Source organism: Micrasema longulum, unplaced genomic scaffold, assembly GCF_059751315.1.
Source record: "Micrasema longulum isolate JH-2025_06_02 unplaced genomic scaffold, ASM5975131v1 h1tg001828l, whole genome shotgun sequence".
Lineage (NCBI taxonomy): Eukaryota > Metazoa > Arthropoda > Insecta > Trichoptera > Brachycentridae > Micrasema > Micrasema longulum.
The window spans coordinates 239,951-267,177 of record NW_028279002.1 but is presented as its reverse complement, the minus strand read 5'-3'; the positions used below and the strand labels follow the sequence as shown (position 1 = coordinate 267,177).

The 27,227-nt window shown below is 35.3% G+C and overlaps 3 protein-coding genes across 4 annotated transcripts; all 3 read left to right on the top strand.

Annotated features, from left to right (window-relative positions):
- The first annotated feature begins 1,278 nt into the window (after positions 1-1,278).
- LOC148273829 (uncharacterized) lies at positions 1,279-7,626 on the top strand. 2 transcript variants are annotated; one of them, XM_088238108.1, is made up of 4 exons: positions 1,279-1,398; positions 3,157-3,855; positions 5,827-6,006; positions 7,065-7,626. In XM_088238108.1, the coding sequence occupies exons 2-4, from the start codon at positions 3,192-3,194 to the stop codon at positions 7,091-7,093; spliced, it is 873 nt and encodes a 290-aa protein (XP_088094234.1). In that variant the 5' UTR covers positions 1,279-1,398; positions 3,157-3,191; the 3' UTR covers positions 7,094-7,626. The 2 variants fall into 2 exon arrangements, with proteins under 2 accessions (XP_088094234.1, XP_088094233.1); XM_088238107.1 differs by lacking the exon at positions 7,065-7,626 and having other exon boundaries at positions 5,827-7,060.
- Positions 7,627-10,837: 3,211 nt separating this feature from the next.
- On the top strand, positions 10,838-15,935 carry LOC148273828 (uncharacterized). The gene is made up of 3 exons (XM_088238106.1): positions 10,838-10,943; positions 13,001-13,712; positions 14,704-15,935. The coding sequence occupies exons 2-3, from the start codon at positions 13,046-13,048 to the stop codon at positions 15,648-15,650; spliced, it is 1,614 nt and encodes a 537-aa protein (XP_088094232.1). The 5' UTR covers positions 10,838-10,943; positions 13,001-13,045; the 3' UTR covers positions 15,651-15,935.
- A 1,780-nt stretch (positions 15,936-17,715) lies between these two features.
- LOC148273827 (uncharacterized) lies at positions 17,716-25,279 on the top strand. Its single transcript, XM_088238105.1, has 4 exons — positions 17,716-17,846; positions 18,533-18,849; positions 19,915-21,858; positions 23,239-25,279. Exons 2-4 carry the CDS (start codon positions 18,582-18,584, stop codon positions 24,807-24,809), a joined length of 3,783 nt encoding a protein of 1,260 aa, XP_088094231.1. The 5' UTR covers positions 17,716-17,846; positions 18,533-18,581; the 3' UTR covers positions 24,810-25,279.
- The last annotated feature ends 1,948 nt before the right edge of the window (positions 25,280-27,227 follow it).

The following is a 27,227-nucleotide window of genomic DNA, read 5'->3' as shown; positions in this document are numbered from 1 at the left end:
AGTCCTTTGTGATGATTCGCTGTATTTGTTTAATTATATTAGTATAGGATGAAAAATAAGCCACCTATTTTATCTCTCCGGCTATTCCTTTGCAAAAAAACACGTCAATCAGTCTCTCCGTAGCGACGTAAAGGAAATTTATTTATACAAATATACATATATCAACAAAAAAAAAGGTATCCAAAACTCCATATGAGGCCAAGAGCTCTGATTTTGAGTTGAGATATAACATAATGGAGAGTGGATCGATTCATATTATTAAAGAATTTATATTATTAAACACTCAGGTTTGATTTAAATGCTACTAAGCTAAGACGAAAAGGATGTGAGAATAAATAAAAACCTGTATTAGGACCAGAGCGCTATTATTAAACTGGAAAATGGAAATACTTCACGAAGCATTCTCAATCAGCGAGGGGTCCGACAGGATTGTGTTCTCTCGCCTATTTTGTTTGACCTGTACTCTGAATTTGTCTTCAAAGAAGCGCTGATTGGAACAAACCTTGGTGTGAAAGTAAACAATGTAACCATCAATAATATTAGATATGCAGATGACATCATTCGAATTGCAAACAATATGCAAGAACTGCATGATATTATTAACTCCGTCGGTGAACGTTTTACTTTAAATATTAATGGAAACAAAACTTTACTAATGGTTTTTAGCCGAGAGAGTCATCTTAATGTAAATCTCAAACTTAAAGGTGTCAATATTAAGAGAGTGAAACAGTTTTGGTAAATAGTATGTGTGCGTTTTCATTTCAATACTTTTAAAAATATTTTCCTCTATAGGGCATATCTAGGTATTAATAAGTCAATGCCTAAACGCCCAAATGTTGTTAAAGTACCGTCGGCGTCGTGCGTCGTTCAAACGAAAGTTGTCAAACGAAAGTCTACATACTCGTAATTAATTTATTTAAAAATAAATTCAGTTTCGTTATATCCGGCAGCAATACGCACTCACTTGCTTTTTAATAATGCTCATGCTTACATACACTTGAACACTCTCACACGCGCTTTCACACACACACACACACGTACTGCCTCACACCTCTACACTTTTGTTGTGCCATAATTTAATATGCATAATTTTTATTCAGAAACTTCGCTGTCTGTCTTTAAACCCATTTTTTGTTATTTCATTGAATCATTGTTGACTGTATGTTTCTGTAAAATAAATAAATAAATAATTTCTGAGCCCCGTGAGCAACGTAGGAACCTTAAATTTCTATCTTTGTGTGTGCTGTTTGTTTGTGGAATGATTTCAACATTTCATTTGATCTGTGTTTTAGCTGTCAAAAGCTAAGCGGTTCGCGTCCCATCTTGTAGACAATAAATACAAATATTACAATATTTCAGGACTACTTAGAAGTTTCTACATTCAAATAGCCGCAAAAAGTAAGTAAATATTAAATATACAAAGAACAATAATATATATTTGACTTGAAGCGACACAACACGCCAGGAGGCACGATTAGCGTAGTGAATTGCTGGCTGTAGCCAGGATTGAGAAAAATCACATTATGTTATTGTGATCTCACCGAGAATCTAACCCGGAAGTCCCGTGCGTAAGGCAAACGTCTCGCACACTTCGTAAGAGAACAGGACAGATTTTTCGTCTCTAGCATTAATCATAGACAGCTTTAACAGATGAAGTTTTTTTACATCTTCTAATTTCGAAATTCAGCAATGTTAATTGACTCAAATTCCAGCGATGTTGACATAATATCAATTATAAAAATAATAATTTTTCGTCTTACGGATCTTTAAAGCACATCATCATCATCATCAGCATCGTACCCTTTCCGCACCTAATGGTGCATAGGGCACTGCATTGGTACACCAATCGCAGCGTATCTTGATCATTTTTTGTTACATGAAGGTAAAATTAAGGGATTATGAAATATTCAAATGTAAAAATATCGTTTTAAAAAAAAAAAATATTCCATGTCAACTACGTTGGAAATCAAACCCGAGACCTCTTTCTTGGTAAGCAAACGCGCTGACCATTACACCACGAGCTCGAAGTCTTTAAAGCACACCTTGGTTCTATTTCTATTACCGTTTATTTACCGATTACAATTTCTCATTCTGCCGAAAAACCGGCAACAACAAAAACTAAAATGTTTTTTAAGTGCCGTTAGCAGGCGCTTCTCAGTGGGGTTACGAAATTATCTAATAAGGAATTTATGGCGTAGTCGAGATACTACAACTAAAACGATGATGTTTTTTTCGAGTGACGTTAGTAGGCGCTACTCAGCATAAACTCATGCTAATTGAAGTTATCATAATCCAATCAAAATACTTAAGGTTTATTAAATTTAGTTCCTTCAACAGCAGATGTCGCCAGTTGTTACAATACTTCTAATATTTATCTATAACCAAGGTACTTGTGAAATGTGGTGTCTAAACCAAGCATATGGAAAAATACAAAAATTTCATACGAGAATGTAGTCAACTACTTAAGCATAATAGGAAAAAACAGTTTTTTTTTAAATTTTAAAAGGATAAGGGTCTACGAAATACTGTTGATTTAAATCATTTTTGAATTCTCGCGAAATTGGTCGTATCATTGGCCACGTCCCTAATACGTCACCTTTCATGCTTATTTTAAACTTTGTTTTTAAACGTTTAATTTTTTTATAAAACATCGTCACAAATCTTAACATCACAATAATCAATGCCAAAATTTTCTCGTTTTCCTAGGCTCATGTATTTTTATAATTTCTTTTTCAAAGTTATGTACGAAAACATTTCTACGCAATATCCAGATTGATTTTGAAAACACAATTAATTTTTCTAATCCCATTTCATGTATTTTTATCGGTATTCGTAGTATGTGATATTTCCCTTTTGTGAATGTAATACAGTTTATGACAAATCATAAGTCCTGTCAATGTCGGGACTTATATATCATCAAAAACAGTTTAAAATATCTATATAACCTCCTTTATTTTGTATATTTTCTTTTACAAAAAAATTGGACTGTAGGAAAAGTATCATAGGATCACTAAAAAACGACATTCTTTAATTCCAGCACCGCAAAACAATAAATACAAATGTAATTTTAGTATTTTAAAACATTACGTAACTTTGATTCTTGCCTTTGGAATTTGGAATTTTATTTTCAATATAAATAATTCATTTGCTTTCCAGGTTTTACTTTGTATCAGTTATTAACAGAAAAAAAAATGGAAATTGATCCAGTGAATATTAAGGCTGAACCGGAGACTGGCGATGCTAAAGGAAATATTCTCCATACCGAGAAAGAGACGTTATGTCCCTACATAAGCGAAGAGCCTTGTGTTTCTACAGTGAAGGCTGAACCGTGGACTGGCGATGTTAAAGGAGACATTATTTATACTAGAGAAGAGACTTCGTGTTCTTATGCAAGCGAGAAGCAAGTTGTTGCTACTGTGAAGGCTGAACCGTGGACTGGCGATGAAGAAGGAGATATTCTTCATACTGGTAAAAGGGCGCCATGTCCCTATATAAGCGAGGAGCCAGGTATTTTTTCCGTGAAGGCTGAACCGTGGACTGGCGACGTAAAAGGAGATTTTCTCTACACCAGGGAAGAGACGCCATGTCCCCATGCAAGCGAGAAGCCAGGTGTTGCTACTGTAAAGACTGAACCGGGGACTGGCAATGTAGACGAATATATTCTTCATACTGGGGAAGGGGCGCCATGTTCCTTTATAAGCGAGGTGCCAGGTGTCGCTACTGTGAAAGCTGAACCAGGGACCAGTAGTCAACCGCCCAGGACTAGTGAAATTATCTCCACAGAGTTAGATATTGATTCTCCTGACATTAAACAAGAATGTTCGAAATCTTCTCGTAACAGTGAAATCGCCTCAAGTAAGTAATACTCCCCTTTCACATTATTTGCACTGAGATTACGTCTATCGACTACGGACGATGGTACGTCGAGGACTTAAACTCATATTATATAAGTGTTGACATACAATAGAGGTGGCAGCAGAGTTGCACTTTTCACGCCATATATCGAAAATATTACATCAAAGGAAAATCGTGGAAATCAGCAGTGGGGTTTTCATCGGTGGGCTGTAAAAACTTATGTCTCCCTTATATGACTTACAGAATACGTTCTTACTTGTTATTTATCGTGAACAACATAGGTACTTACTATAATACTCGCTAACTTAAGCATACGGTGTACATTTAATCTCTCCGGATTTTTCTGTTTTCGGCCAACTCCCGTGTGTTCTCAAGTTAGGTTCGCGTCCCGCAGTTCATACGTAAATTGCCGACGACCTGTTAGCTGTGGTTATCTTATCGCGAGAACCTGATGCCGTGTACAGTACGCAAACGTGGGGAGAATGAGTTCTACGCCGCACTGTATCGGCGACATTTAGCTTTCACCGAGTTTACTTCTGATCTTCAGACAGCTTCCATACTGTTGAATGCGGTGCCTGCTAATCCTACTCCTTGCTCTTTTTGAAAGCTGCCATTTTCCTTTAAGTACATTCCCAGGTATTTAAAACTCTAGACCCTTTCGGAGTTATATACCTTGCTTATAATAAACGAGGTTTATATGTCAAAATTGGATTTTTTTGCAATTAAATTTCTTTTTATCTAAACTGTTATGATCACGAGGGATATACTTATGTGGGACAGTCAGGAACTTGATGATTATAGGTTGGCCTTACTAAGTCAGTGGATGTTTGGCATCTAGGCACGAAATATTACACAGAAAATTGATTTTCAAACTTAAGCTTGCGGAGTTTCTATTTTACCTATCCACAATGACTTGAAAGTCCCATCTCAAACACTTAGATTATTTTTAGTTAACTCTTGTGTGGCTGTGATATTCCACTAGTCGACATAGGATACAAGACTTGATATACCTTTCTTATTTTTTTTAATGATGAACTAGTATTTTTCGTAATCTTCAAATGGACATTTTCACACCGGATTTAAAAAGTAAAGTTTGTATAATTATGCTGGATATCAATAAAAAATTATTTATCCTTGCTTCGCGAAGAATGAATGTCCGCTTATTCAGCAACACTGTCCGCCAATTCAGCAACACATATGTATAAGAGAGAGCACGAAGATAGAACTCATAACAAGATAAATAGAGACGCTGTTCTGTGGGGGGTGTTGTGTATAACAGATTCAGTCTTCCGTCGGTTGATGACAGTGATGGGGGACGCACGCGTGTAATATGAGCGGCGTATTTATTTTGCTATAACAGGGCTAAATTATATGTTTATTTGCATAAATTAAAGAAAAGTAATTATTAAACAGTATGTCTCCAAGTTTTTTTTTCAAATGTCTGAATTTTAGAATATTCCGTCTTTTACTAGGGGCAACACAATTTTACATCAGCGCGCGCAAAGGGATTATTTACCACAGTCTTTTAAGAGTCATCATATGGTCACTGAACATAAAGTATTCAATTATCTGCGACAAAATTAACGGAAAAAGGGGATTGCCAGCCTACCAGTTCAATTAACTGAATACATGATAACTCAAGTGATGCCATCAGACCTCCAATATGCTTGTGACGATTTGATAATTTAATAAAAATATCGCATGGATACAGGCTTACCTAGTGAGGAGTAGGGGAATTATGAAATAATTTTCCAAAAATAGTGAGTTTTCAATTCAATTACAACTAAAATGGCGTGTAATTTTTCATGTAATTCGTTATTTTTAAGCAATATTCTCCGTGCAACTCTATAAATACATAAACTATTTATTCTTTTTAATGTTTTGTCAGGACCCCCCACCACTAAGAATAAGAATATTAGTTTATTTTACCATAAAAAGCGGTTTCATAGATTATTATTGTATTTGTTTCAGATTTACAAGCAAGCCAGAAACATTTCGCGTGTTCAGAGTGCCAATTTAAATGTTTTCAGAAAGGTGCATTAATATTACACATAAGAACTCATACCGGTGAGAAACCGTTCGCATGTTCAATGTGCCAGTTTATATGTTCTCAGAAGGGTAATTTAAAATCACACATGATGACTCATACTGGTGAGAAACCATTCTCGTGTTCAAAGTGCCAATTTAAATGTTCTCAGAAAGATTCTTTAAAATCACACATGTTCTCTCATACAGGCGAAAAACCATTATCATGTTCAGAGTGCCAATTTAAATGTTCTCGGAAAGGCACGTTAAAATTACATAAAATAACGCATACCGGTGAGAAGCCATTCTCATGCTCAGAGTGTCCGTATAAATTTTCTCGCAAAAGTATTTTAAGATCACACATGTTGATTCATACCAGTGAAAAACCATTCTCATGCTCCCAGTGCCAATTTAAATGTTCTCAGAAAGGATATTTAACAACACATTTAAGAACTCATACCGGGGTAAAACCATTCTCATGTTCAGAGTGCCAATTTACATGTTCTCAGAAAAGTAATTTGAAATCACACATGTTGACTCATATCGGTGAGAAATCATTTTCATGCTCCCAGTGCCAATTCAAATGTTCCCAGAAAGGATATTTGACAACACACATAAGAACTCACGATACCAGTGAGAAACCATTCTCATGTTCAGAGTGCCAATTCAAATGTTATCGGAAAGGTAATTTTAACCGTCACATGTTGAAACATACCGATAAGAAACCATTCTCATGCTCAGAGTGTCAGTATAAATGTTCTCAGAAAGGTACTTTAAAATCACACATGTTAACTCATACGGGTGAAAAACCATTCGCATGTTCAGATTGTCAATTTAAATGTTCACGGAGAAATAATTTGAAATTACATAAAATGTTAATTCATTCCGGTTAGAAACCACTCTAATGCTCCGGTGCTGATTTAAATGTTTTCAGAAAGGTTCTTTAAAATCACTCGTGTTGGCTCAAAACAGTTAAAACTGCTGATATTTTTTTGCCATCGGCTAAAATTCAATTTGATTTTTAACTCAAGTAATGTAAATAAATAAATGTTCATTCATATCCTTAGCTCTTGTATCTATCTCTCTTATTTTTTTAAATGAAAAATTCTAAATTTTTATTCAATTTTTTATCCTAATGTAACCATTTCATTATGCCACCAATAAAGTTTTTTTACGCTTTTAAGAATATTCATTGATTTCTACACCCCGGTGATGCAGACAGATGCAGTGTTAACATGATCGACAAATACATAAAGACAAGGTGATCAGTCCTGTGCTCCATATTCTTGAATGTAGTAGTGGAATATATTTGATGGGATACAGATAGGATTGCCGAATCAATTCACCGAAAATCCGGGAGGTAAAATTATAAAAAAACTAAAATGAAATTTTAGTTAGAAGATTGGGATTAATGGATAAATGCAATGTTTTTAATCCTTTTCCGCATTCATTTTCGCCAGAAAAGGCGGATGAAAAATACGGTTCTGTGTGTGAAATAGAACCAGACTCTGGACGAGTGTTTTCGACTGGATGGCTGCTCTCAGATTATTATTATTATTTTTCCACACATATATTTACAAAAATACATCTTAAATTTAAGCTATAACATAATTTGGATAAAATGCCCACAAAGACTTCAGCGTCTGAGCGTGGGCCATTACTTTTTTAATGATTTATAAGTTTATAGCATATAAATATGGTATGACATGACCATGAAAAGAAAAGAAAAATAAAAGAAAAACAAAATTAACATTTGCTGATTTTACGGTTTTCTCCCTAGGGAGTTGTTCATATTCCCTTCTCAAAAATGTTTTCCCTCTCTGTTGAAATAAATTTGAATATGAACAACTCCCTAGGGAGGAAATCCAGCCAGTCTGCAAGTGTTTGGACATAATCAAACATTATTGAAATAATTAACATGCTTAAGTTATCGCAGTCATAAGTCAACGCGTGTGTAATCTCTAAGTCAACTCTCGTGTCGGTTTGTTTATTGGTATTCCTCGTAAATAAATACAATTCACTGGCGAACAATCAGCGTCTACTATAAAAAATAATACAATATATTGCATTTGCAACATAGTAAGAAGTATCCAATAAAAAAAAGTGAAAATTTAATTACAATTACTATGGCGACTGCTTTTCTTGACATTTGGTTTGCCAACTGCTGGCTAAATGCAATAAATAGCATGATAAATAATAAATAAATAAACCAAAATTGCAGAGATTGCGTAGCAGGATTTTAAGTCGTGAAACGTAAATATTTTGACATTGAATATTAGGTGTTCACGGATGTTGCATTGTGATCGCGAATACGATAAACAACCACGGTGAGAAATTGTTATCACGCCGCTTATTAGCACGTCGATAGTTATTTGTGATTGGGTTTCAGGGCAAAGGAGAATTACCCTATATGGGTATGTAAATGGAAGAGTTAGGAGAAAATAATAGCACCAATGGCTAAAGCAATCTAATACAAGTTAATACTACCTACTCGTCAATACTAGCGGTAATCCGCTAATTTGTACGAGTCTTTGAGGTAATCTTATTACTAAAAGTGAAATAAATAAACAAACCATTACGCCATTTCTCCGTAGGGGTAGGCAGAGAGGATTGAGCGCCATATCACTATGTCTTTGTATACAGACTAGGCTTCTACATTCATAGATCTCATGCACGCACGCCGATTATTCTTACTCTTGACATGTCTTTGTTCAAGTATTTGATGGACTTAATTGTGTCATGTCTTTCTCGGTCTTCCTCGATTTCTGCATCCATGAACATTCGCATCGTAGATCCATTTAGCCGCGCTTTCGCTGTCCATTCGCCCTACATGTCCCAACTGACGCAGAATCCCTTCCTTGCTTCTGTCGATAATGCACGTCTCAGCCTTATATAGTTCACGGATCTCGACATTTGTGCACCTATCATACATAGTTTTACCATACGCCCGCCTGAGAGATCGCATTTCATCAGCATTTAACCTACTTTCATAATTATTTTTCCGATTTCATACTTCGCTCCCATACAATAGAGTTGGCACTAGAACTCCATTGTGAACTGCTAGTTTTGTCTTCTGCGATAAATATTTGTTTGCCAAAGTAGATTTCAGTGCTCTGTTTACCCTGTTCCCGCCACTCACCCTCCTTTCAATATCTTTGTCGGGCTTTACATCTAAAGTAAGCATACTTCCCAGATACATAAATTCCTTAACCTGATTCAGAATGTCTCCGTTCACACTGATCTCACATTTAGTTATATTTTCATCCTTTTGAAAAACCTTCACTTTCGATTTATCAACATTCACAAGCAAATCGCCTTTCTTGCATACATCGCAGACTTTTGTTACCAAGAATTGCGGGTCTTCTTTGCTGCTAGCAAGAAGCACGGCATCATCCGCATACAGAAGACAGTTAATAGTTATACCACTCATGTTTGCTCCAATTCCTTAATCTTTCAGTTTTTTCATACAGTCATCGATGTATATGTTGAACAACCATTGTGACATTACACACCCCCGTCTCCTTTAGAAATGTTAAACCACAATGTGAATGACCCCCATTCACCTTCACACATGCTGTGCTGTCCTTGTACAGTGACGCAATAGCCCTTGTCAGGTTACCATTCAATCCATAAAACCTCCCAAAATTTCCGTCTGTCAACTCTATCAAATGCCAAAACTAAAAGTAATTTAAAAAAAAGTTATTTATTCGTATTTCACAATAAAGCTAAATCAACAAAAATAGTAATTATTATTTCAATAATAAAAATTCGCCAAATAAAACTTTTTGGTTCCAAAACATAATTTGGCTGGCTGGATTTTAAGGCAAGTATCCTCAAAAATATAAAATGCCAATTAAACCTATTATTTTCAAATTGTATTCCGCACTGTTCGTAATTAAACCTCTTTGCTTCACACACCGTAACAATAATCATGGTGCTTAAGAAGTTTTCACCACATTGAGAAAAAATTGTTAGTGGCGTATCAGAAATTTATCCATATAATATTTTTAAGTCAATTAGATAAGTCACCAGTAACTTCGAAACCTAAGCGTTAACAAGATATTTATTTATTAAAACAATGGAAAAAAGGTTTATGGTATTGTTAGTTACGTAGTTTTAGAATTAATTTTATTAAGTCGGTCATATAGATGAATGTGGCTGCGCAGCGGTCAGAATATGTACATGTGTGCGGATGCGGGAGATGATTAAAAGGCGAGCGGATGCGGGCAAATAAAATATGACGCTTGTGGTTGACAGAACAAAAAAATCAAAAGGAATAAACGAAATTGTTGATGTTGATTGCTATAGATATGGAAAATTGTTTTCAAAACAACCGTAGCTCAATAGTCATAGCAACGCGGAGAATAAATAAACATCGGAAGTTGGAAGATCGTAGCGTGGGTAGGATAAATGGACCTTCATCAACTGGTGGTCCATCCAACCACAAACTACTCAATCCTATCAACCACTCGTGAAACCACCTTCATTATTGCTCTCTTGTGTTTATTTTAAAAAGTTTTAAAATTTATCATTTGTATTATATTACGTTTGTTATTATTTTGAAAATTTTGTTGTGCTTTTATAATTTATAATTTTTTTCTTTCTTTATATATTTTACTGTAAGTTTCTCTTTTCTGTTAAATAAGCGCTATCAGGTTTTTGGTGGGTTTTTTCCGTCAGCGCCTATTTCAATTTTGTTTGGAATTTTATTAGTTTTGTTGTATAAATGTTCATTATTTCGATTATTATTTTTTGTTATTCTTATACTTATATTTTTGCTGTGTATATCGTTGTTCTTATGTTTATTGTAAATAATTCATGTATCTTGTTTTTGGCCGATGTTTTCATGTATTGGTAGAAGGCCGTAAAAAATAGAAAAAATAAAAAAAGGAACCGCTAATTTCTATGTTTGTTTGTGGGTTGTTTTAAAACTTAACATTTTATCTGTGGTTTAGCTGTCAAATACTAAGCGGTTCGCGTCCCATCTTGTAGACAATAAATACATAAATTACTATATTTTAGGACTACTAAAAGAAGTTTCTTCATTCGAATAGCCGTAAAAAGTATGTAAAATTGAATATTCAAAGCAGAATAATATGTATTTGACTTGTAGCCTGGAGGCTCAATTATAGTGGCGAATCGCTGGCTGTAGCTAGGATTTAGAAAAATTACATTATAATTTTGTGATCACACCGGGGTCCGAATCCAGAACTCCCGTGCGTGAGGCAAGCGTCTTGCATACTTCGTACGAAGACAGGACGGCTTTTTCGACTAAAGCAATAATCATATACATCTTTAGTAAATAAAATTTTATATATATCTAACAGTTCAGAAATAAAGCAACGTTATAATATTCATTGGAATCCCAGCGATGTTTAACATAAAAATATTAATTACAAAAATAATATTATTTGGCCATACGGATCTTTAAAACACACCTTGGTTCTATTTCTATAACCTTTTTTTTTACAATGAATTTTTCCATGAGTCGATTTCAATTTTTCATGCAGCCGAAAAACCCGCAACAAAAACTAGGATATTTTTTATTGACGTTAGCAGGCGCTACCCAGTGGCGTTATGAATTATCGTATCAGGAATTTATATATTTTTAACGAAATACTATGATATTTTTTTCTAGTGACATTAGTAGGCGTTACATAGCATTAACTCATGCTAATTGAAGTTGCTACCATTTATGAATCTAAATATTATAACATTAAGAATTAAATTTCTCGTTGCTATCTGTCGTGGAAATTAACCCGATCAAAATACTTTAGGTCTATCCAATTTAGTTCCTATAATAGCAAATGTCGCTTGTTTTTACAATACTTCTAATTTATATCTAAAACCAAGATATTAGTGAAATGCGGTGTCTAAACGTAAAGTCAACTACTAAGCCATACTTGCGAATGTAACACAGTTATTGAAAAATCGTAAGTACCGTGAATGCGCGACCTGGGTATCGTTTTTGATCAAAAATTATACTTTATTAGGCACATAAATAATATTACTAGTAAATCTCTAAAAATGTTAGGCTTCATTTTACGTGTGACTAAGGAATTCAAAAACATAGGCACTTTGAAGTTGATGTATACTTCATTAGTGAGAAGCCAGTTAGAGTATAACTCTACAATATGGACTCCTTACTACAACTGTCACCAAAATTCTCTTGAAAGAGTCCAAAAAAATTCTTACGGTATATAAATTTTAAACTTAGAATCAGTCATGAATTTTCAAATTATGATTTTTTACTAAAAACATTAAATTTGTTAAAACTTAACGATAGAAGGAAAATTATAAACCTTTTAAATTTATTCATATTGTCAATTCAATATGGGATTGCCCTGAACTGTTATCTCTCATCAACTTCAGGGTGCCTGGAAGAATGACTAGACAGGTGCCACCGTTTTGTAGCAACAATTCACGGACAGTGTATACTTGTAATGCAGTATTAAATAGACTTCATGAACTCGGCAATAGTTATTCCCACGTATCTGATATATTTAGTGTAGGGTATTGTTCCTATAGAACAAACCTTTTGAACTTTTTCAAAGATGGTGAATGGTAATTATATTTATTTATTCATGCATTTCATATACAGTTTTTTGTTCACTTTGCCCAGCTGTGTAAAACAGAACTTATGATGTTCTTGTTGTTTTACTGTAGAATGTTTTATTATTTAAACTTTCTACTGAATATGCTGTATAATTTTTAGGTTATTTTTTTGAATATAAATCTTGTATAATTTTTGGTTTGTTTTTTTTTTATAAATCTTGTTTTTAAAATTGATGTTTTTGAAAAAAAAGGAAAAAAATATTAAGCCAAATATGTTAATATTATAAATGTTTGTTAAAGGTAGATTTGCCGTTTATGTTAATAAAATAAAAATACCGTAATAAGTGACCGGGATTTTTTCAAAAGCTTCACCTCTGTTCAAAATATCTGAATATCCTCTTATAGTTATATTTTTTTCTTATTAAGAATATTTAAACTGTGGGAAAGTATTGTTGGATGACTATTAAACGACATTCTTTAATTTTAGCAACGTAAAACATCGCATTTGAAATTTAATTATTTTAAAACGTAACGTAACGCTGATTGTTGCTTTTGGAATTTCCAGGTTCAATAAAAAAAATACTTTGTATCTTTTACTGAAAGAAAAAAAATGGAAATCGCTCCAGTGAATATTAAGGCTGAACCGGGAACTGGTGATGTAGAAGGAGATGTTTTGCATACTGAAAAAGAGACGTTATGTCCCTACATAAGCGAGGAGCCATGTGTTGCTGCCGTGAAGTCTGAACTGTGGACTGGGGATGCTGAAGAAAATATTATCAGTACCAAAAAAGAGACGCCATGTTTCTTTGCAAGCGAAAAGCCAGGTGTTGTTACTGTGAAGGCTGAACCGTGGACTGGCGATGTAGAAGAATATATTATTCGCACTGGGGAAGGGGTGCCATGTCCATATATAAGCGAGGAGCCAGATGTTTCTACCGTAATGGCTGTACTGGGGCCTGGCGATGTAAAAGGAAATATTGTCTGCACTAGGGAAGAGACGTCATGTCCACATACAAGCCAGAAGCCAGGTGTTGCTACTGTAAAGGCTGAACCTTGGACTGGCAATGTAAAAGAAGATATTATTCGTACTGGGGAAGCGGTGCTATGCCCCGATATAAGCGAAGAGCCAGGTGTTGCTAACGTGAAGGCTGAACCGGGGGCCAGTAGTTATCCGCGTAGGATAACTAGTGATATTATCTCATCAGAGTTGGATATTGATTATCCTGACATTAAACAAGAATGTTCGAAATCTTCTCGTAACAGCGACATCGCCTCAAGTAAGTAGTCCTCTCTTCTACATTATATGCTCTGATATGACGTCCATGGATGATGGTACGCAGAGGACCATAATTCAATAAGATGAATCTCACCCGCATACATAAAGGTTTCAGCTCTTTAACTTCCCAAACATCAACAGATGAAAGAATTGAAGGAATACAGATGTTAAAAAGAATCGGGTTGTGGTCCTGTGGCTTGTATCTCTGACTCACGGACAAATGGTCCGTGGTTCGAATCCCACTCTACCCAACTTGATTCCAATTTTCTAATAGTGAGTTATTTACAACTCGCTGAAAATGGCCGTCAAAATGAAATATTTGGGTAAATCATTAGAACGCAAATATTTATTTTTTCTTTAAAAAAAAAATATGGGTAGAATGGTGAATTTTATACAGCGGGTAAAGTGGCCGCTAAAACTAGCCAATGACATAGGCCCTGTAGATTCCTTGACTTCTATATTACCTTCTCTGAAATGGTCTTCATCTTTGTTGTAATGTGTTGATATTAACAGCTCCCTAGGGAGTGGAATTTAGTCCTTGTTTACAAAAATTAGGACAAACTCAAAATTTTGTCATAAAAGATTACCTTAGATATCTCAAATCTCAAGTGATTTCAATTTTTAGTTTTTTTATTTATTTTTTATTCATTTTTAAAAAATACAATTTTATGTTCACTGCCCAGCTAAAAAGGGACATACCCCGTTCCAAGCTAGGCGATTTCGCCCGGATACAGGCTTACCTTATGATGGGTAAGGAAATAATCAAATAATAAAATAAAACTGTAAAATCTGAGTGTTTCATTCAATAACAACAAAAATAATGTGTATTTTTTTTGTACAGTTCGTTATTTAAAAAAAAAAATTGCGTCTGATTTCCAATAAAGCTCGCTCTATTTTAGAAAAACATAAACTTTTTATCCCTTTTCATTTTTCGTAAGTTTATTGTATAGTAAAAAAAGGGGTCACATAGATTATTCTTATTTTTGTTTCAGATTTACAAGCAAGCCAGAAATATTTCGCCTGTTCAGAGTGCCAATTTAAGTGCTTTCAGAAAGGTACATTAACATTACACATAAGAACTCATACCGGCGAGAAACCATTCTCATGTTCAAAATGCGAATTTATGTGCTCTCAGAAAAGTAATTTAAAATCACACATAATGACTCATACCGGGGAGAAACCATTTTCATGTTCGAAGTGCCAGTTTAAATGTTCTCGGAAAGGTACTTTAAAATCTCACATGTTGTCTCACACAGGCGAGAAACCATTATCATGTTCAGAGTGTCAATTTAAATGTTCTCGGAAAGGTACATTGAAATTACACCTAAGAACTCATACCGGTGAGAAACCATTCTCATGCTCAGAGTGTCAATATAAATTTTCTCGGAAAAGTTCTTTGAAATCACACATGTTAATTCATACCAGTGAAAAACCATTCTCATGCTCAAAGTGCCAATTTAAATGTTCTCAGAAAGGTTATTTAACATCTCACATAAGAACGCATACCGGTGCGAAACCATACTCATGTTCAGAGTGCCAATTTATATGTTCCCAGAAAAGTAATTTAAAATCACACATGTTAACTCATATCGGTAAGAAACCATTCTCATGTTCAAAGTGCCTATTTACATGTTCTAGGGAAGGTACTTTAAAAACACACATAAAAACACATAAAACCAACGAGAAACCATTCTCATGTTCGGAGTGCCAATTTAAATGTTGTCGAAAAGGTATTTTAAAATCACACATGTTGACTCATACAGATGAGAAACCATTCTCATGCTCTGAGTGTCCATATAAATGTTCTCGGAAAGGTACTCTAAAATCACACATGGTAACTCATACCGGTGAAAAACCATTCTCATGTGCAGATTGTCAATTTAAATGTTCACGGAGAAATAATTTGAAATTACACAATATGTTAATTCATTCTGGTTAGAAATCACTCATGTTGACTCGAACTGGTTGAAAACATTTTTATTTTCTGTCAATCAAAATAAAGAGAGAGCACGAACATAAAACTCTTAACAAGGAAGACAGAGACGCTGTCTGTGGCGGTGTATGTGTGAAACTGATTTAGTTGGTTTTTGGCAGTGATTTCGGACGCACGCATGTAAAATGACCGGCGTGTTTAAGATTTTCATTTGCCATAACAGGGTTAAATTACATGTTTATTTTTATAAATTATCGTAATGGAATTATTAAATAAAATGTCTTCATGTTTTTTTTCTTCTTTTAAATGTCTGAACTTCAGACGAATTTTGCTTGTGGTAACACGATGTTACATCACCGCGCACTAAATAAATATTCACCACAGTATTTTAAGAGTTCACATTGCAAATAGAATTTAATACCTAAAGGGACGAAGGTAAAGGTGACGAAATTACCTAGAGCACCAAAAACCTTTTCATGCAGGTGCAATTTACATGTCGGCTCCGTGGTGTAGTGGTCAGCGCATTTGCCTACCATGCGAGAGGTCTCGGGTTCGATTCCCGACATATTTGATATGAAATATATATATATTTTTTAAATAAATATTTGAGTTCTTATAATTTTCCCATGTATTTCATTTTGAGGGCCATTTTCGACGAGTGGTAAATAACTCACAATTAGAAACTGTAAAAGACGACAGTTAGTAATCTTAACGCGACCGGATCCTCGGTCCATGCTGAAGATCAACGCCGTCGCAGACACGATGTGTCCAGCAGCGCTACATGACAAACCTTGAGGAAATTTGACCGGTTCACGAGGTACATCTGAGGCCTCCTTCCAGCCGCGAAGGTGCCTCCACAGCCTGGACGTCTACTGTCCTCCGAGGAACGCCAGTTCTCAGTTGCCCCAACCACGGCCGCCCAGCCTTCCAGCTGGCTTTCGTTTTAACGGGATCCAATCTCGAGAGCCGCCAAGGCTCTATTGCAAAATTAACATAAGTAAGGAACGAAATGCCGAACACTTCTAGCCGAACGGAAGGCAAGTTAACTTCTGTCAACAGTCCGGCTTCTACTGAAGAGTTTTGAGTGGTTTCCTCTCCATATGAGCAAATGCTGAGAAATTCCTGATTGGCCCACTTTAGCATAGCCTTCCTGTTCCCAACAGGTTATGATAAAATTAGAGTAATATAATTGCAGAAAAATCTTTTTAAAAAAAATATGAACCTTGTATATCATAAGCAAGGTAAATAATAACGCAACTCCCATATAAAAAAGAAAAAAGACTCTATGGCAAATCTCTGCCGTGGGATGGTATTCTGAAGGTAGAAGCGCACGCAAAAAACCCATTTTTAACGTGTATTTACGTACTAAATACACGCTAAAAGAGTGATCTCTTTGCTAGCAATTCTGTCCAGAATACCATTCCAGGACATCGTGTGTAGGGACGTCTTGCTTGTTTCGTACTGATTATTAAAATCCCGAGGATTGATCGTACATAAAAAAATCGTATACCACTTTAATAATTTAAGGCTCAATAAAAAAATAATATGAATTAGTCCTCGACATGCCTGCCCCGTTTCGCTCTAGCATTAGGTCACTGTATTTTACCCTGCGCCAAGACCGACTGCGGTACGGTACAACTTTATATATAGGACCTGTGCATTTTTACTCAATAAATCGGTGTTTTTTTAAAGAAAGAAATATTAGCATTCTTATAATTTTACCTAATCTATTGGAATCCCACATCGACCAATTTGGTCAATTTTACTTTGTGTACGTAAGCATTTGGCAAATTAACAAAAATGAATAAAATACACGAATAAGTCAAATATGTTTACCCAAAAACATAAATAAACTATTGCACGGTCATAAACACTTCCAACATTTTATTTTCCTGATGCCATATACAAGTAGGCGCTGGGGTCGTTTGGTCTCCTCGTTTGGATCATGTGTAATTTTTGGATGCTTAGTGAGAGAAAGATTAACAAGTGCATTGTATCCGATAGTTAATGTGTCACACTCCAAACTTTTAATGCATAACACTTTTAGACTGGCAACATTGTCCGAACAGATGCATCGTTTCCTTGCGGCCGCCATTTCGTGTTCTGAATTCTGACAGTTCCTAAGGTATTGTTTTCCGTATACGACTTTTAATCCCCAGTTAAGTGTACATTCGCTCGCCGCCAACCAAGAAGCAACTTTGGGTAATTCCTATAGTATATTTTTTATTTATTAATAGAAGCTTTACTAAGAATCGAATGTTATTACCTCCGTTACGGGGCGTGGGTTTGACCAACGTCATTAAAGCTGTGAATAAATCCATAAATGTCTCTCATGGTGTTCCGATATCTATCGCAACCAGAAGATATGTGTTTTTGTGTTGTTATTATTTCGAAATAAATCATTATCAACAAGATTAAAATCCTTCGAAAATTCTTACTCTTAACAGTTTATTGACATTTAAAGACAATTAGTACCTAAGTACTCACAATATAAAATTGTTATTAAGAAATTGATAGTGGAGGTAGGTTGCGCACGGATCGATGAGTAGATCAATCCAAATAGGTAAAATTTGTGTACTGTACTCGGTCTACAGGTCTATATAAATTGGTCATTTTTTTTAATGATAATTTTAGTTTATATAGCTTATTATGTTAATGATAATAAGGTTTAATAGATTAATTACGTTTTTTTTATTTTCTTATGTTAACTTTGTTAAATAACTAATTCAAGGCATGTTTTACTTTTAGTAAAATGTTTCCCTCGGCACGGGACACCCCAGTAAGGGAACATTATTGTGTATAAAAAAGAATCCAAACATTGTAAAAGTATAAATAAATAAAATTAAATAAATAAAAATCAACAAGTTTCTCTCATGGCGTATTTTTAGGTGATCATCTACAGCACAACACGAGGTCTTCTTATTCGACTTGAAGACCATGGAACATAATATGAAGTTCGCTTCAGCCAGTGTCAAGTCAGAACCGGAGACTGGCGATGTGGAAGGAGATATTCTCCATAGTGGGGCGGTGACGCCATATCCCTACACTAGTGAGGAACCAGATGTTGTCACTGTGAAGGCTGAACCGGGGACCAGTACTGAACAAAAGTACACTATAGAGATTGTTATACCGGGCTTGACGGAAATCGACATCGATTATCCCGACAAAAAACAAGAATGTTTGGAACCACCTCGCAACACCGAAAGTGAGAAAAAGTTTACAGTGTCTCCTCCCATTCCCATTTTGAACTGAATTGTTGCCCGATTTTATTTCTATGAGAAAAATATTTTATTTCAAATTTTTTGATTAACCCTTACGCTTTGCATACATTTAACAAAATATTTTTACTTTAAATTTGTTGCAACAGAGAGGGAAAACATTTTTGAGAAGGGAATATGGGATTCTAGGCATTTACAGGGCTTATGACCTGTTATTGGCTGGTTTAAGTGGCCACTTTACACCTTGTGTAACATTCACCATTCTGCCCATGTTTCAACATCCACATTTCCTCAACTCTTCCATCTGTTGGCTTTTGTGAAGTAAAAGAGCTGAAACCTTTATCATGTGGGTGAGATTCATCCGGCTGAACCAATTCACATACCGTAGTAGGTGAATTGGTTCAGCCGGAGCGTTGCCTACAACGCCTGAAAACAATTTTCCATTTTTTTATACTTCTTCTTTTAATCCAGGTAGTTGAATCAACTATATTTTGAGTATGTCCAAATGCTTGCAGACTGGCTGGATTTTCACCCAAGGGAGTTCTCAGAGAGGAAAAACATTTTTGAGAAGGGAATATGGGAGTCTAGGCATTTACAAGGCTTATGACCTGTCAAAATGTTTTCCCTCTCTGTTGCAACAAATTTTAATATAAACAACTCCCTTGAGAGAAAACCCAGCCAGTTTGAAAGCATTTGGACATAATCAAAACATTGTTGAAATATTTTTACTTTTAAAATTCACATTCTACAGTTAATGATGATATTTTTAACATCTTTTGTAAAGGTTGTCTGAGTCTTATGTTTGGTTTTGTCTGGTAGTTTATTGTATAATTTCATTCCATGGTTTATTAGTCTCTACTGTCCTTGTCTCGTTTTAGAAGGATGGATATGATTGTTATAATTTTGTGAAGCAGTAGTATATAATAGCCAAATGTGGGCCAATCAAATAAATATAACAAGATTACCTTATTCACTTATCTTAGAATTACGCTGATGTGTCTGTTGAACGGCGGGCCTACGCTTCCCACCAAAATAATACTTTTACCTTTCAGATACTTCTATGTCGCCAACATTATCTCCGGAGAGTACAAATCTCCCACCCCATAGTGCAGAACTAATATCAGAAATCGATTATACAACGGGACAGACGAATACTTGCGATGTGCCGGTGTTGCAGATTACTGGGGTAAAACCATTTAAACATGGCGCACAAAAGGGTAGTTTAAAACGTCAGGTGATTAAACGTACCGGCGAAAAAATATTTTCATGCTCGCAATGTAGTTATACCTGTATACGGAACTATGATTTAAATCGTCACATGTTGGTACACACTGACGAGAAACCGTTATCGTGCTCGGAATGTAATTTTAAAACTGCTCTAAAAAATAATTTCAGACTTCACATGATGATACATACTGGTGAGAAACCATTTACATGCTCACTGTGTAGTTATGCATGTTCCGAAAGAAGTCGTTTAAAAAGTCACATTTTAGTACATACTGGTGAGAAACCATTTTCTTGTGAGCAATGTAGTTATACGTGTTCACGGAAAGGTGATTTCAAACGTCACTTGTTGGTTCATACTGGCGAAAACGCTTACTCATGTTCACAGTGCGATTTTACCACCAAACATGAAAGTACTTTAACGAGTCACATGTTGATGCATGCTGGCGAGAAACCGTTGTCATGTCCCCAATGCACTTATACATGTACAATAAAACGTAATTTAAGAACTCACATGTTAAAACACACTGGCTTGAAACCGTTCTCATGCTCACAATGTAGTTATACTTGTTCACGAAAGAGTCTGTTAAAATGTCACGAATTTAAACATACTGGTGAGAAACCGTTCTTGTGCTCTCTTTGTAGTTTTACGTCTAGTAGAAAGAGTAGTTTAACAACTCACATGTTGACACATTCTGTCACGAAACCATTCTCATGTTTACAATGTAGTTACACATGTTCCCGAAAGAGCCTGTTAACATGCCACACATTAAAACATACTAGCGAGAAACCGTTCTTATGCTCACAATGCAGTTTTACATCTAATAGAAAGAGTAGTTTAACAAGTCACATATTGACACATTCTGTCGCGAAACCATTATCATGCTTACAATGTAGTTATACGTGTTCCCGAAAGAGTCTGTTAAAATGTCACACACTGAAGCATACGGGCGAGAAGCCGTTCTTCTGTCCACAATGTGATTTTACGTCTAATCGAAAGAGTAATTTGAGAACTCACTTGCTGACGCATTCTGCCGCGAAACCATTCTCATGCTCACAATGTAGTTATACATGTTCCCGAAAGTATCTGTTACGATGTCACGAATTAAAACATACTGGAGAGAAACCGTTCTTCTGCTCACAATGTAGTTTTACGTCTAATAGAAGAAGTAATTTAAAAACACACATGTTAACACACTATATTGCAAAACCATTCTCATGCTCTCAGTGTAGTTATACATGTTCACGAAAAAGTCAATTACGATGTCATATTTCAAAACATACGGGAAGGAAACCATTATTATGTTCGCAATGTAGTTTTACATCTAATAGAAAGAGCACTTTAAGAACTCACATTTTGACACACTCTGTCGCTAAACCATTATTATGCTCCACGCCATGTTCTTACGAAAGCGAGGATCCAGGCGTTGCTGCGGTCAAGGCAGAACTGGGGACTGGCGATATAAAAGGAGATTTTCTTCATACCGCAGAAGAGACGCCATGTCCCTACAGAAGTGAGGAACCAAGTGTTGCTACCGTGAAGGCTGAACCCGTGACCAGCGATGTAGAAATAGATATTGCACCTATTGGGGAAGGGACGCCGTTTCCCCACAGAATCGAGGAACCAGATGTTGCAACCGTGAAGACTGAACCGGGGACCAGTACTGATCTGCAGTGTACTGTAGATATCGATATACCGACCTTGAGGCAAATCGACATTGATTATCATTATATAAAACGAGAATGTTTGGAATCCTCCCGTAACACTGAAGGTGAGAAAATATTTATAGTGTCTCCTCCCATTTCTATTTCAGACTGAATTGTTAGCTGAGTTCATTTTTATAAGAAACATTTAAGGTTTTATTACAATATTTTGAGTTTGTCCAAATGCTTGTAGACAAGGACTGGATTTCACCCCCTAGGGAGTCATTAAGATTAACAAATAACAACAGGGATGGAGACAATTTTAGAGAAGGGTAAATGGAAGACTATGCATTTACATGGCTTGTGACTTCACTAAAATCAACAGGTGGAAGAATTAAAGAAATGTGGATGTTCAAATATAGGCAAAATGGTGAATGTTTCACAGTGTGTAAAGTGGTCACTTAAACCAGCCAGTAACGGGTCAAAAGCTCTGTTAAATCCTAGTCTTCCATATTCCTTTCTCTAAAATGTTCTTCCCTGTTGTCATTTAAGGGTTTACTTATATTTTATAATGGAGTCCATCAGGTTGTGTTTCCGCGGCTAGTGTTGCGGACCCACGTAACAGAGGTCCAAGGTTCGAACCCCACTCTACCTCAGATTGATTCCCATTTTCTAATAGTGAGTTATATGCCGCAATTGAAATATTCGGTATGTATCATAAGAACACAAATATATATTAATTTATTATATGTACATTTGGATAATTTATATAGCGCCATTTTTGTGAAAATAAACTCAAGGGCGCTATACAAAAAATAAATATCCCAGCGCGTCTTGCAGCTACACAACGCATGGACGGTTGGGATTCTAGTCCCTCGTCTCCAATTATGGTTTATTACAATTATGATGTAAAGGAGCTAGATTACATCACGTCTTGCAGCTACAGAGCACATGCACAGTAAGAAATCTAGCCCCTATTTAAATATTTTTTTTTACACTTATTTGTTAATAAATTTGTATAAACCACTTGATTTTTTAATATTTTTTTTTAATTCAACTTCGACCGGTTTCGAGGTTACTACCTCATCGTCAGGAATTTAACTATATTTAACTATTTTTGATAACAATAATATATTTTTTAAAAATTATTTGACAATGAAGTTTATAGTTTAAGTGATATTTTAAAAAACGAAATAAAAAACAAATTCATAAAAGTAGAAGTTAGATTACAACAAGTCTTGCAGCTACTGAGCGCATGCACGGTTGGAATACTAGACCCCATTTACAAAATTTAGATATTTATTTAAATACAACTATTTAAAGTTAGGCGAACCAGCTAAATGAAGTATCTCCAGTTATAATAAAAAACCACTGTGAATTAACTCAAGAAATATAATGAGATTATCTCAAGTCCTAGCCAGAGTATATTGAAAGTACGCTGATGTTTCTATCTGCCAAACGGTGGCCCTACGCTTTCCACCAAAATAATATATTTTTTTACGTTTCAGAAGTTTCTATGTCGCCAACATTATTTTCGGAGAGTACAAATCTACCATCACAGTGTGCAGAACCAATTCCAGGGTCTGTTTATACAACAGGACAGAAGAATACTTGTAATGAAGGATTATTGCAGAGTACGGAGATTGAACCATTACCACGCATTCAATACAGTTCACAAAAGGGCAGTTTGAAACGTCAGGTGATCAAAACTGGCGAAAAAATATTTTCATGCTCGCAATGTAGTTATATATGCTTACGAGATTGTGATTTGAATCGTCATATGTTGGTCCACACTGACGAGAAACTGTTCTCGTGCTTAGAATGTAATTTTACTTGTTCACGGAAATGTCATTTAACAAGTCACATGTTGATACATACTGGCCAGAAACCATTTTCATGCCCGCAATGTAGTTATACATGTTTACGTAACTGCGATTTGAATCGTCACATGTTGGTACATAGCGCCGAGAAACCATTCTCGTGCTCAGAGTGTAATTTTACATGCACTCTAAAGAATAATTTTAAAATTCACATGATGACGCACACTGGCGAAAAACCATTTTCATGCGCACGGTGTAGTTATGCATGTTCCCAATGGAGTCGTTTAAAAAGTCACATGTTGACGCATACTGGAGAGAAACCGTTTTCTTGTGAGAAATGTAATTATACATGTTCAAGAAAAAGCGATTTCAAACGTCATTTGTTGGTTCATGCTGGTGAAAACGCTTTCTCATGTTCACAGTGTGATTTTACATCTAAACACAAAAGTAATTTAACAAATCACTTGTTGATGCATACTGGCGAGAAACCATTCTCATGCTCCCAATGTAGTTACACTTGTACAATAAAGCGTAATTTAAGCAGTCACATGTTAAAACATGCTGGTGAGAAACCGTTCTCATGCCCGCACTGTAGTTATGCTTCTGATAGAAAGGGTAATTTAAGGACTCACGTGTTGACACATTCTGTCGCGAAACCGTTCTCATGCTTACAATGTAGTTATACATGTTCCCGAAAGAGTCTATTAAGATGTCATATATTAAAACATACCGGTGAGAAACCGTTCGTATGCTCACAATGCAGTTTTACGTCTAATAGAAAGAGTAGTCTAACAACTCACATGCTAACGCATTCTGCCGCAAAACCATTCTCATGCTCACAATGTAACTATACATGTTCCCGAAAATGTCTGTTAATATGTCACATTTTAAAACATACTGGCGAGAAACCGTTTTTATGCTCGCAATGTAGTTTTACGTCCAATAGAAAGAGTAGTTTAACAACTCACTTGCTGACACATTCTGTCGCAAAACCATTCTCATGCTTACAATGCAGTTATACATGCTCCCGAAAGAGTCTGTTAAGATGTCACATTTTAAAACACACAGGCGAGAAGCCGTTTTTATGCTCACAATGTAGTTTCACGTCCAATAGAAAGAGTTGCTTAACAACTCACATGTTGACACATTCTGTCGCAAAACCATTCTCATGCTTACAATGTAGTTATACATGTTCCCGAAAGAGTCAGTTAAAATGTCACATTTTAACACACACTGCCGAGAAACCGTTATCGTTCTGATAACGTTGCTTCACATGTAAAAAAAAGGTTTTTTAAGAAAACGCATGTTAAGAACGGTTTTCAATATATATTTGATTGATTTATTTCTTAATTTACACGTCACTGAGTGCCTTTTACCTTACAAAAAATCTCATAGCAAGTAGAAATAAACACTTATAATAAGTAAACGATTTTTTTTCCTACACATAAATAATACACCACTTTTAAACAAGGAACAAGCTTACCGATTGAGGTAAATCAATATTTGCTTATAAAAATTTAAAACTGAATAAAAATGTAAAAAATATACTTAAAGGAAAAAAAATATGCTGAAATTAGATCCAAAGACATGAAAGCTTCTATTTTGCACTGTCAAATTCTTGACGAACTGTAGAGTGGGCCGATGATGAATGAAGTTTTTTTTATTTTTTTAGACATCAAAGTGAAAGGAGTTTAAAAATTTGCTTTTTGGATCACATTGAATGTAAAAATTATTTAAAAAAAAGTTCTATACTACTTTTGACCCTCAACCGAGGTTTGAAGTTTATAACTGTCTAAACATTTTGCTGATTATCTATATTGATAAAATAATTTTTTGTTAGCAAAGATAAAACTTAATCACATTACAAATTCGAACACGTTTTAAAACTACCGAAATGCAAAAAATTTACACTCCGCGGAACTGATTCCGTTGAGCGCCTGGCTAATATTGACGAAAACAATGGCTCATTGAAATAATGCTACCCCAAAACAAAGTGCAACTCACGCCCTTAGATGCTTATTAAATATGGTTTAATGTACGTTATAAAATTTCATTTGACTGATTTTCTTACTTAAATATGAAATGACAATGGTGGAGTTGGGGATTCTTAAAAAGCTAATAAGACTCACTAAGATGACAATTTCTTAAACACAATGCTTGGTGCAGGTTCAAAACAACAAATCAGATCCATTCCAGGCGTATAACGGTCTAAGGCAAGGTGATGCACGCACCGGCATGCGTGTTGTTTAATATTGCTCTTGAAAAATCCATAAGAGATGCAGGAGTAGAAACAATAGGAACTATTTTTAAAAGACCACCCAGATATTAGCCTATGCAGATGACCTAGACTTAATCTCCAGATCTGTCCCGAGAGTAAAGTATTATTTCTTAAAGCTTGAAATGGCTGCAAATGACATGGGTCCTAAAATAAATATATCTAAAACTAAATATATGTCTGCGAGAAAGTCACAAATAAACTATGTACAACAGGCAATTGACCGCCGGTTTAGCCCAAAAAATGAATTTTTAGAAAACTTCAAGCTCTGGTTGAGGGCCAAAAGTAGTATTGAATATTTTTTGCATTCTGAGTAATCCAAAAGGCAATTTTTTAGACCCCTTTCATTTCAAAATTCGGAAAAAAATATCAGCCCACCCTAATTTAGTACAGTGTAATTCCTTGTGGTGGCTGTACCGAGACAGTGTTAGCCTAGCAGCAAAAGCCATTTAAGCTAACTATCCTGAACAAGCCCAACATATCGCTACCCCAAAGCGACTGTCAGATATCTCTGAAGAACATGTTCCAAATAATGAACTTTGAGATGTGAAAGAGGTCTGACTGAATAAAATTATTTGAAGTAGATAATGAATATTATATTTTCACATGGGTTAACACTCCTAAAGGAGTCAAACAGGGATGTGTAAAGTCACCATGGTTTTTCAACATATACATCGATAACTGTATGAAAGAACTGAAAGATTTAAGGATGGGAGCAAAAATGAGTGGTATAACTGTTAACTGTCTTCTGTATGCGGATGATGCCGCGCTTCTTGCTAGCAGCAAAGGAGACAAAAGTCTGCGATGTATGCAAGAAAAGTGATTTTCTTATGAATGTTGATAAATCGAAAGTGATGGTTTTTGAAAGGGATGAAAATATAACTAAATGTGAGATCAGTGTGAATGGAGATATTTTGAATCAGGTAGAAGACTTTGTGTATCTGGGAAGTATGTTTCCTAGGGATAGAAAGGAGGGTGAGTGCCAGGAACAGGGTGAACTGAAATCTACTTTGACAAACAAATGTTTATCGCAGGAGGCAAAACTAGCAGTTCACAATGGAGTTCTAGTGCCAACTCTAATGTATGGGAGCGAAGTATGGAATTGGAAAAATGATAACGAAAGTAGGTTAAATGATACTTGGTACACTTCGACTTATTTATGTTGACCCACTCTCTAATGGGCATCTTCAGACTGGTGAATATTGTACAGTGTAAGGATAATTCATATAAAACTAATTATTATCTTAAGTGTAGGTACATTTATAAATAAGTTGAAAAAGATACAATACGCAATATTTCAATGGAACACAGTGAGTCAAATTATTGAAACATGCGTTGGCGGTGTACTTTAAGAGAAGATTCTATTCTATGTAAAACATTTATTGTTTTATTACAATGTACA

What these genes read in the sequence shown, in the direction of transcription:
- LOC148273829 (XM_088238107.1), top strand. Translation starts at nt 3,192, where the DNA reads ATGGAAATTGATCCAGTGAATATTAAGGCTGAACCGGAGACTGGCGAT. An exon ending in TAACAGTGAAATCGCCTCAA is followed by an intron (nt 3,856 to 5,826) that starts GTAAGTAATACT and finishes TATTTGTTTCAG; the next exon opens with ATTTACAAGCAAGCCAGAAA.
- LOC148273828 (XM_088238106.1), top strand. Translation starts at nt 13,046, where the DNA reads ATGGAAATCGCTCCAGTGAATATTAAGGCTGAACCGGGAACTGGTGAT. An exon ending in TAACAGCGACATCGCCTCAA is followed by an intron (nt 13,713 to 14,703) that starts GTAAGTAGTCCT and finishes TTTTTGTTTCAG; the next exon opens with ATTTACAAGCAAGCCAGAAA.
- LOC148273827 (XM_088238105.1), top strand. Translation starts at nt 18,582, where the DNA reads ATGGAACATAATATGAAGTTCGCTTCAGCCAGTGTCAAGTCAGAACCG. An exon ending in ACCACCTCGCAACACCGAAA is followed by an intron (nt 18,850 to 19,914) that starts GTGAGAAAAAGT and finishes TTTACCTTTCAG; the next exon opens with ATACTTCTATGTCGCCAACA. An exon ending in ATCCTCCCGTAACACTGAAG is followed by an intron (nt 21,859 to 23,238) that starts GTGAGAAAATAT and finishes TTTACGTTTCAG; the next exon opens with AAGTTTCTATGTCGCCAACA.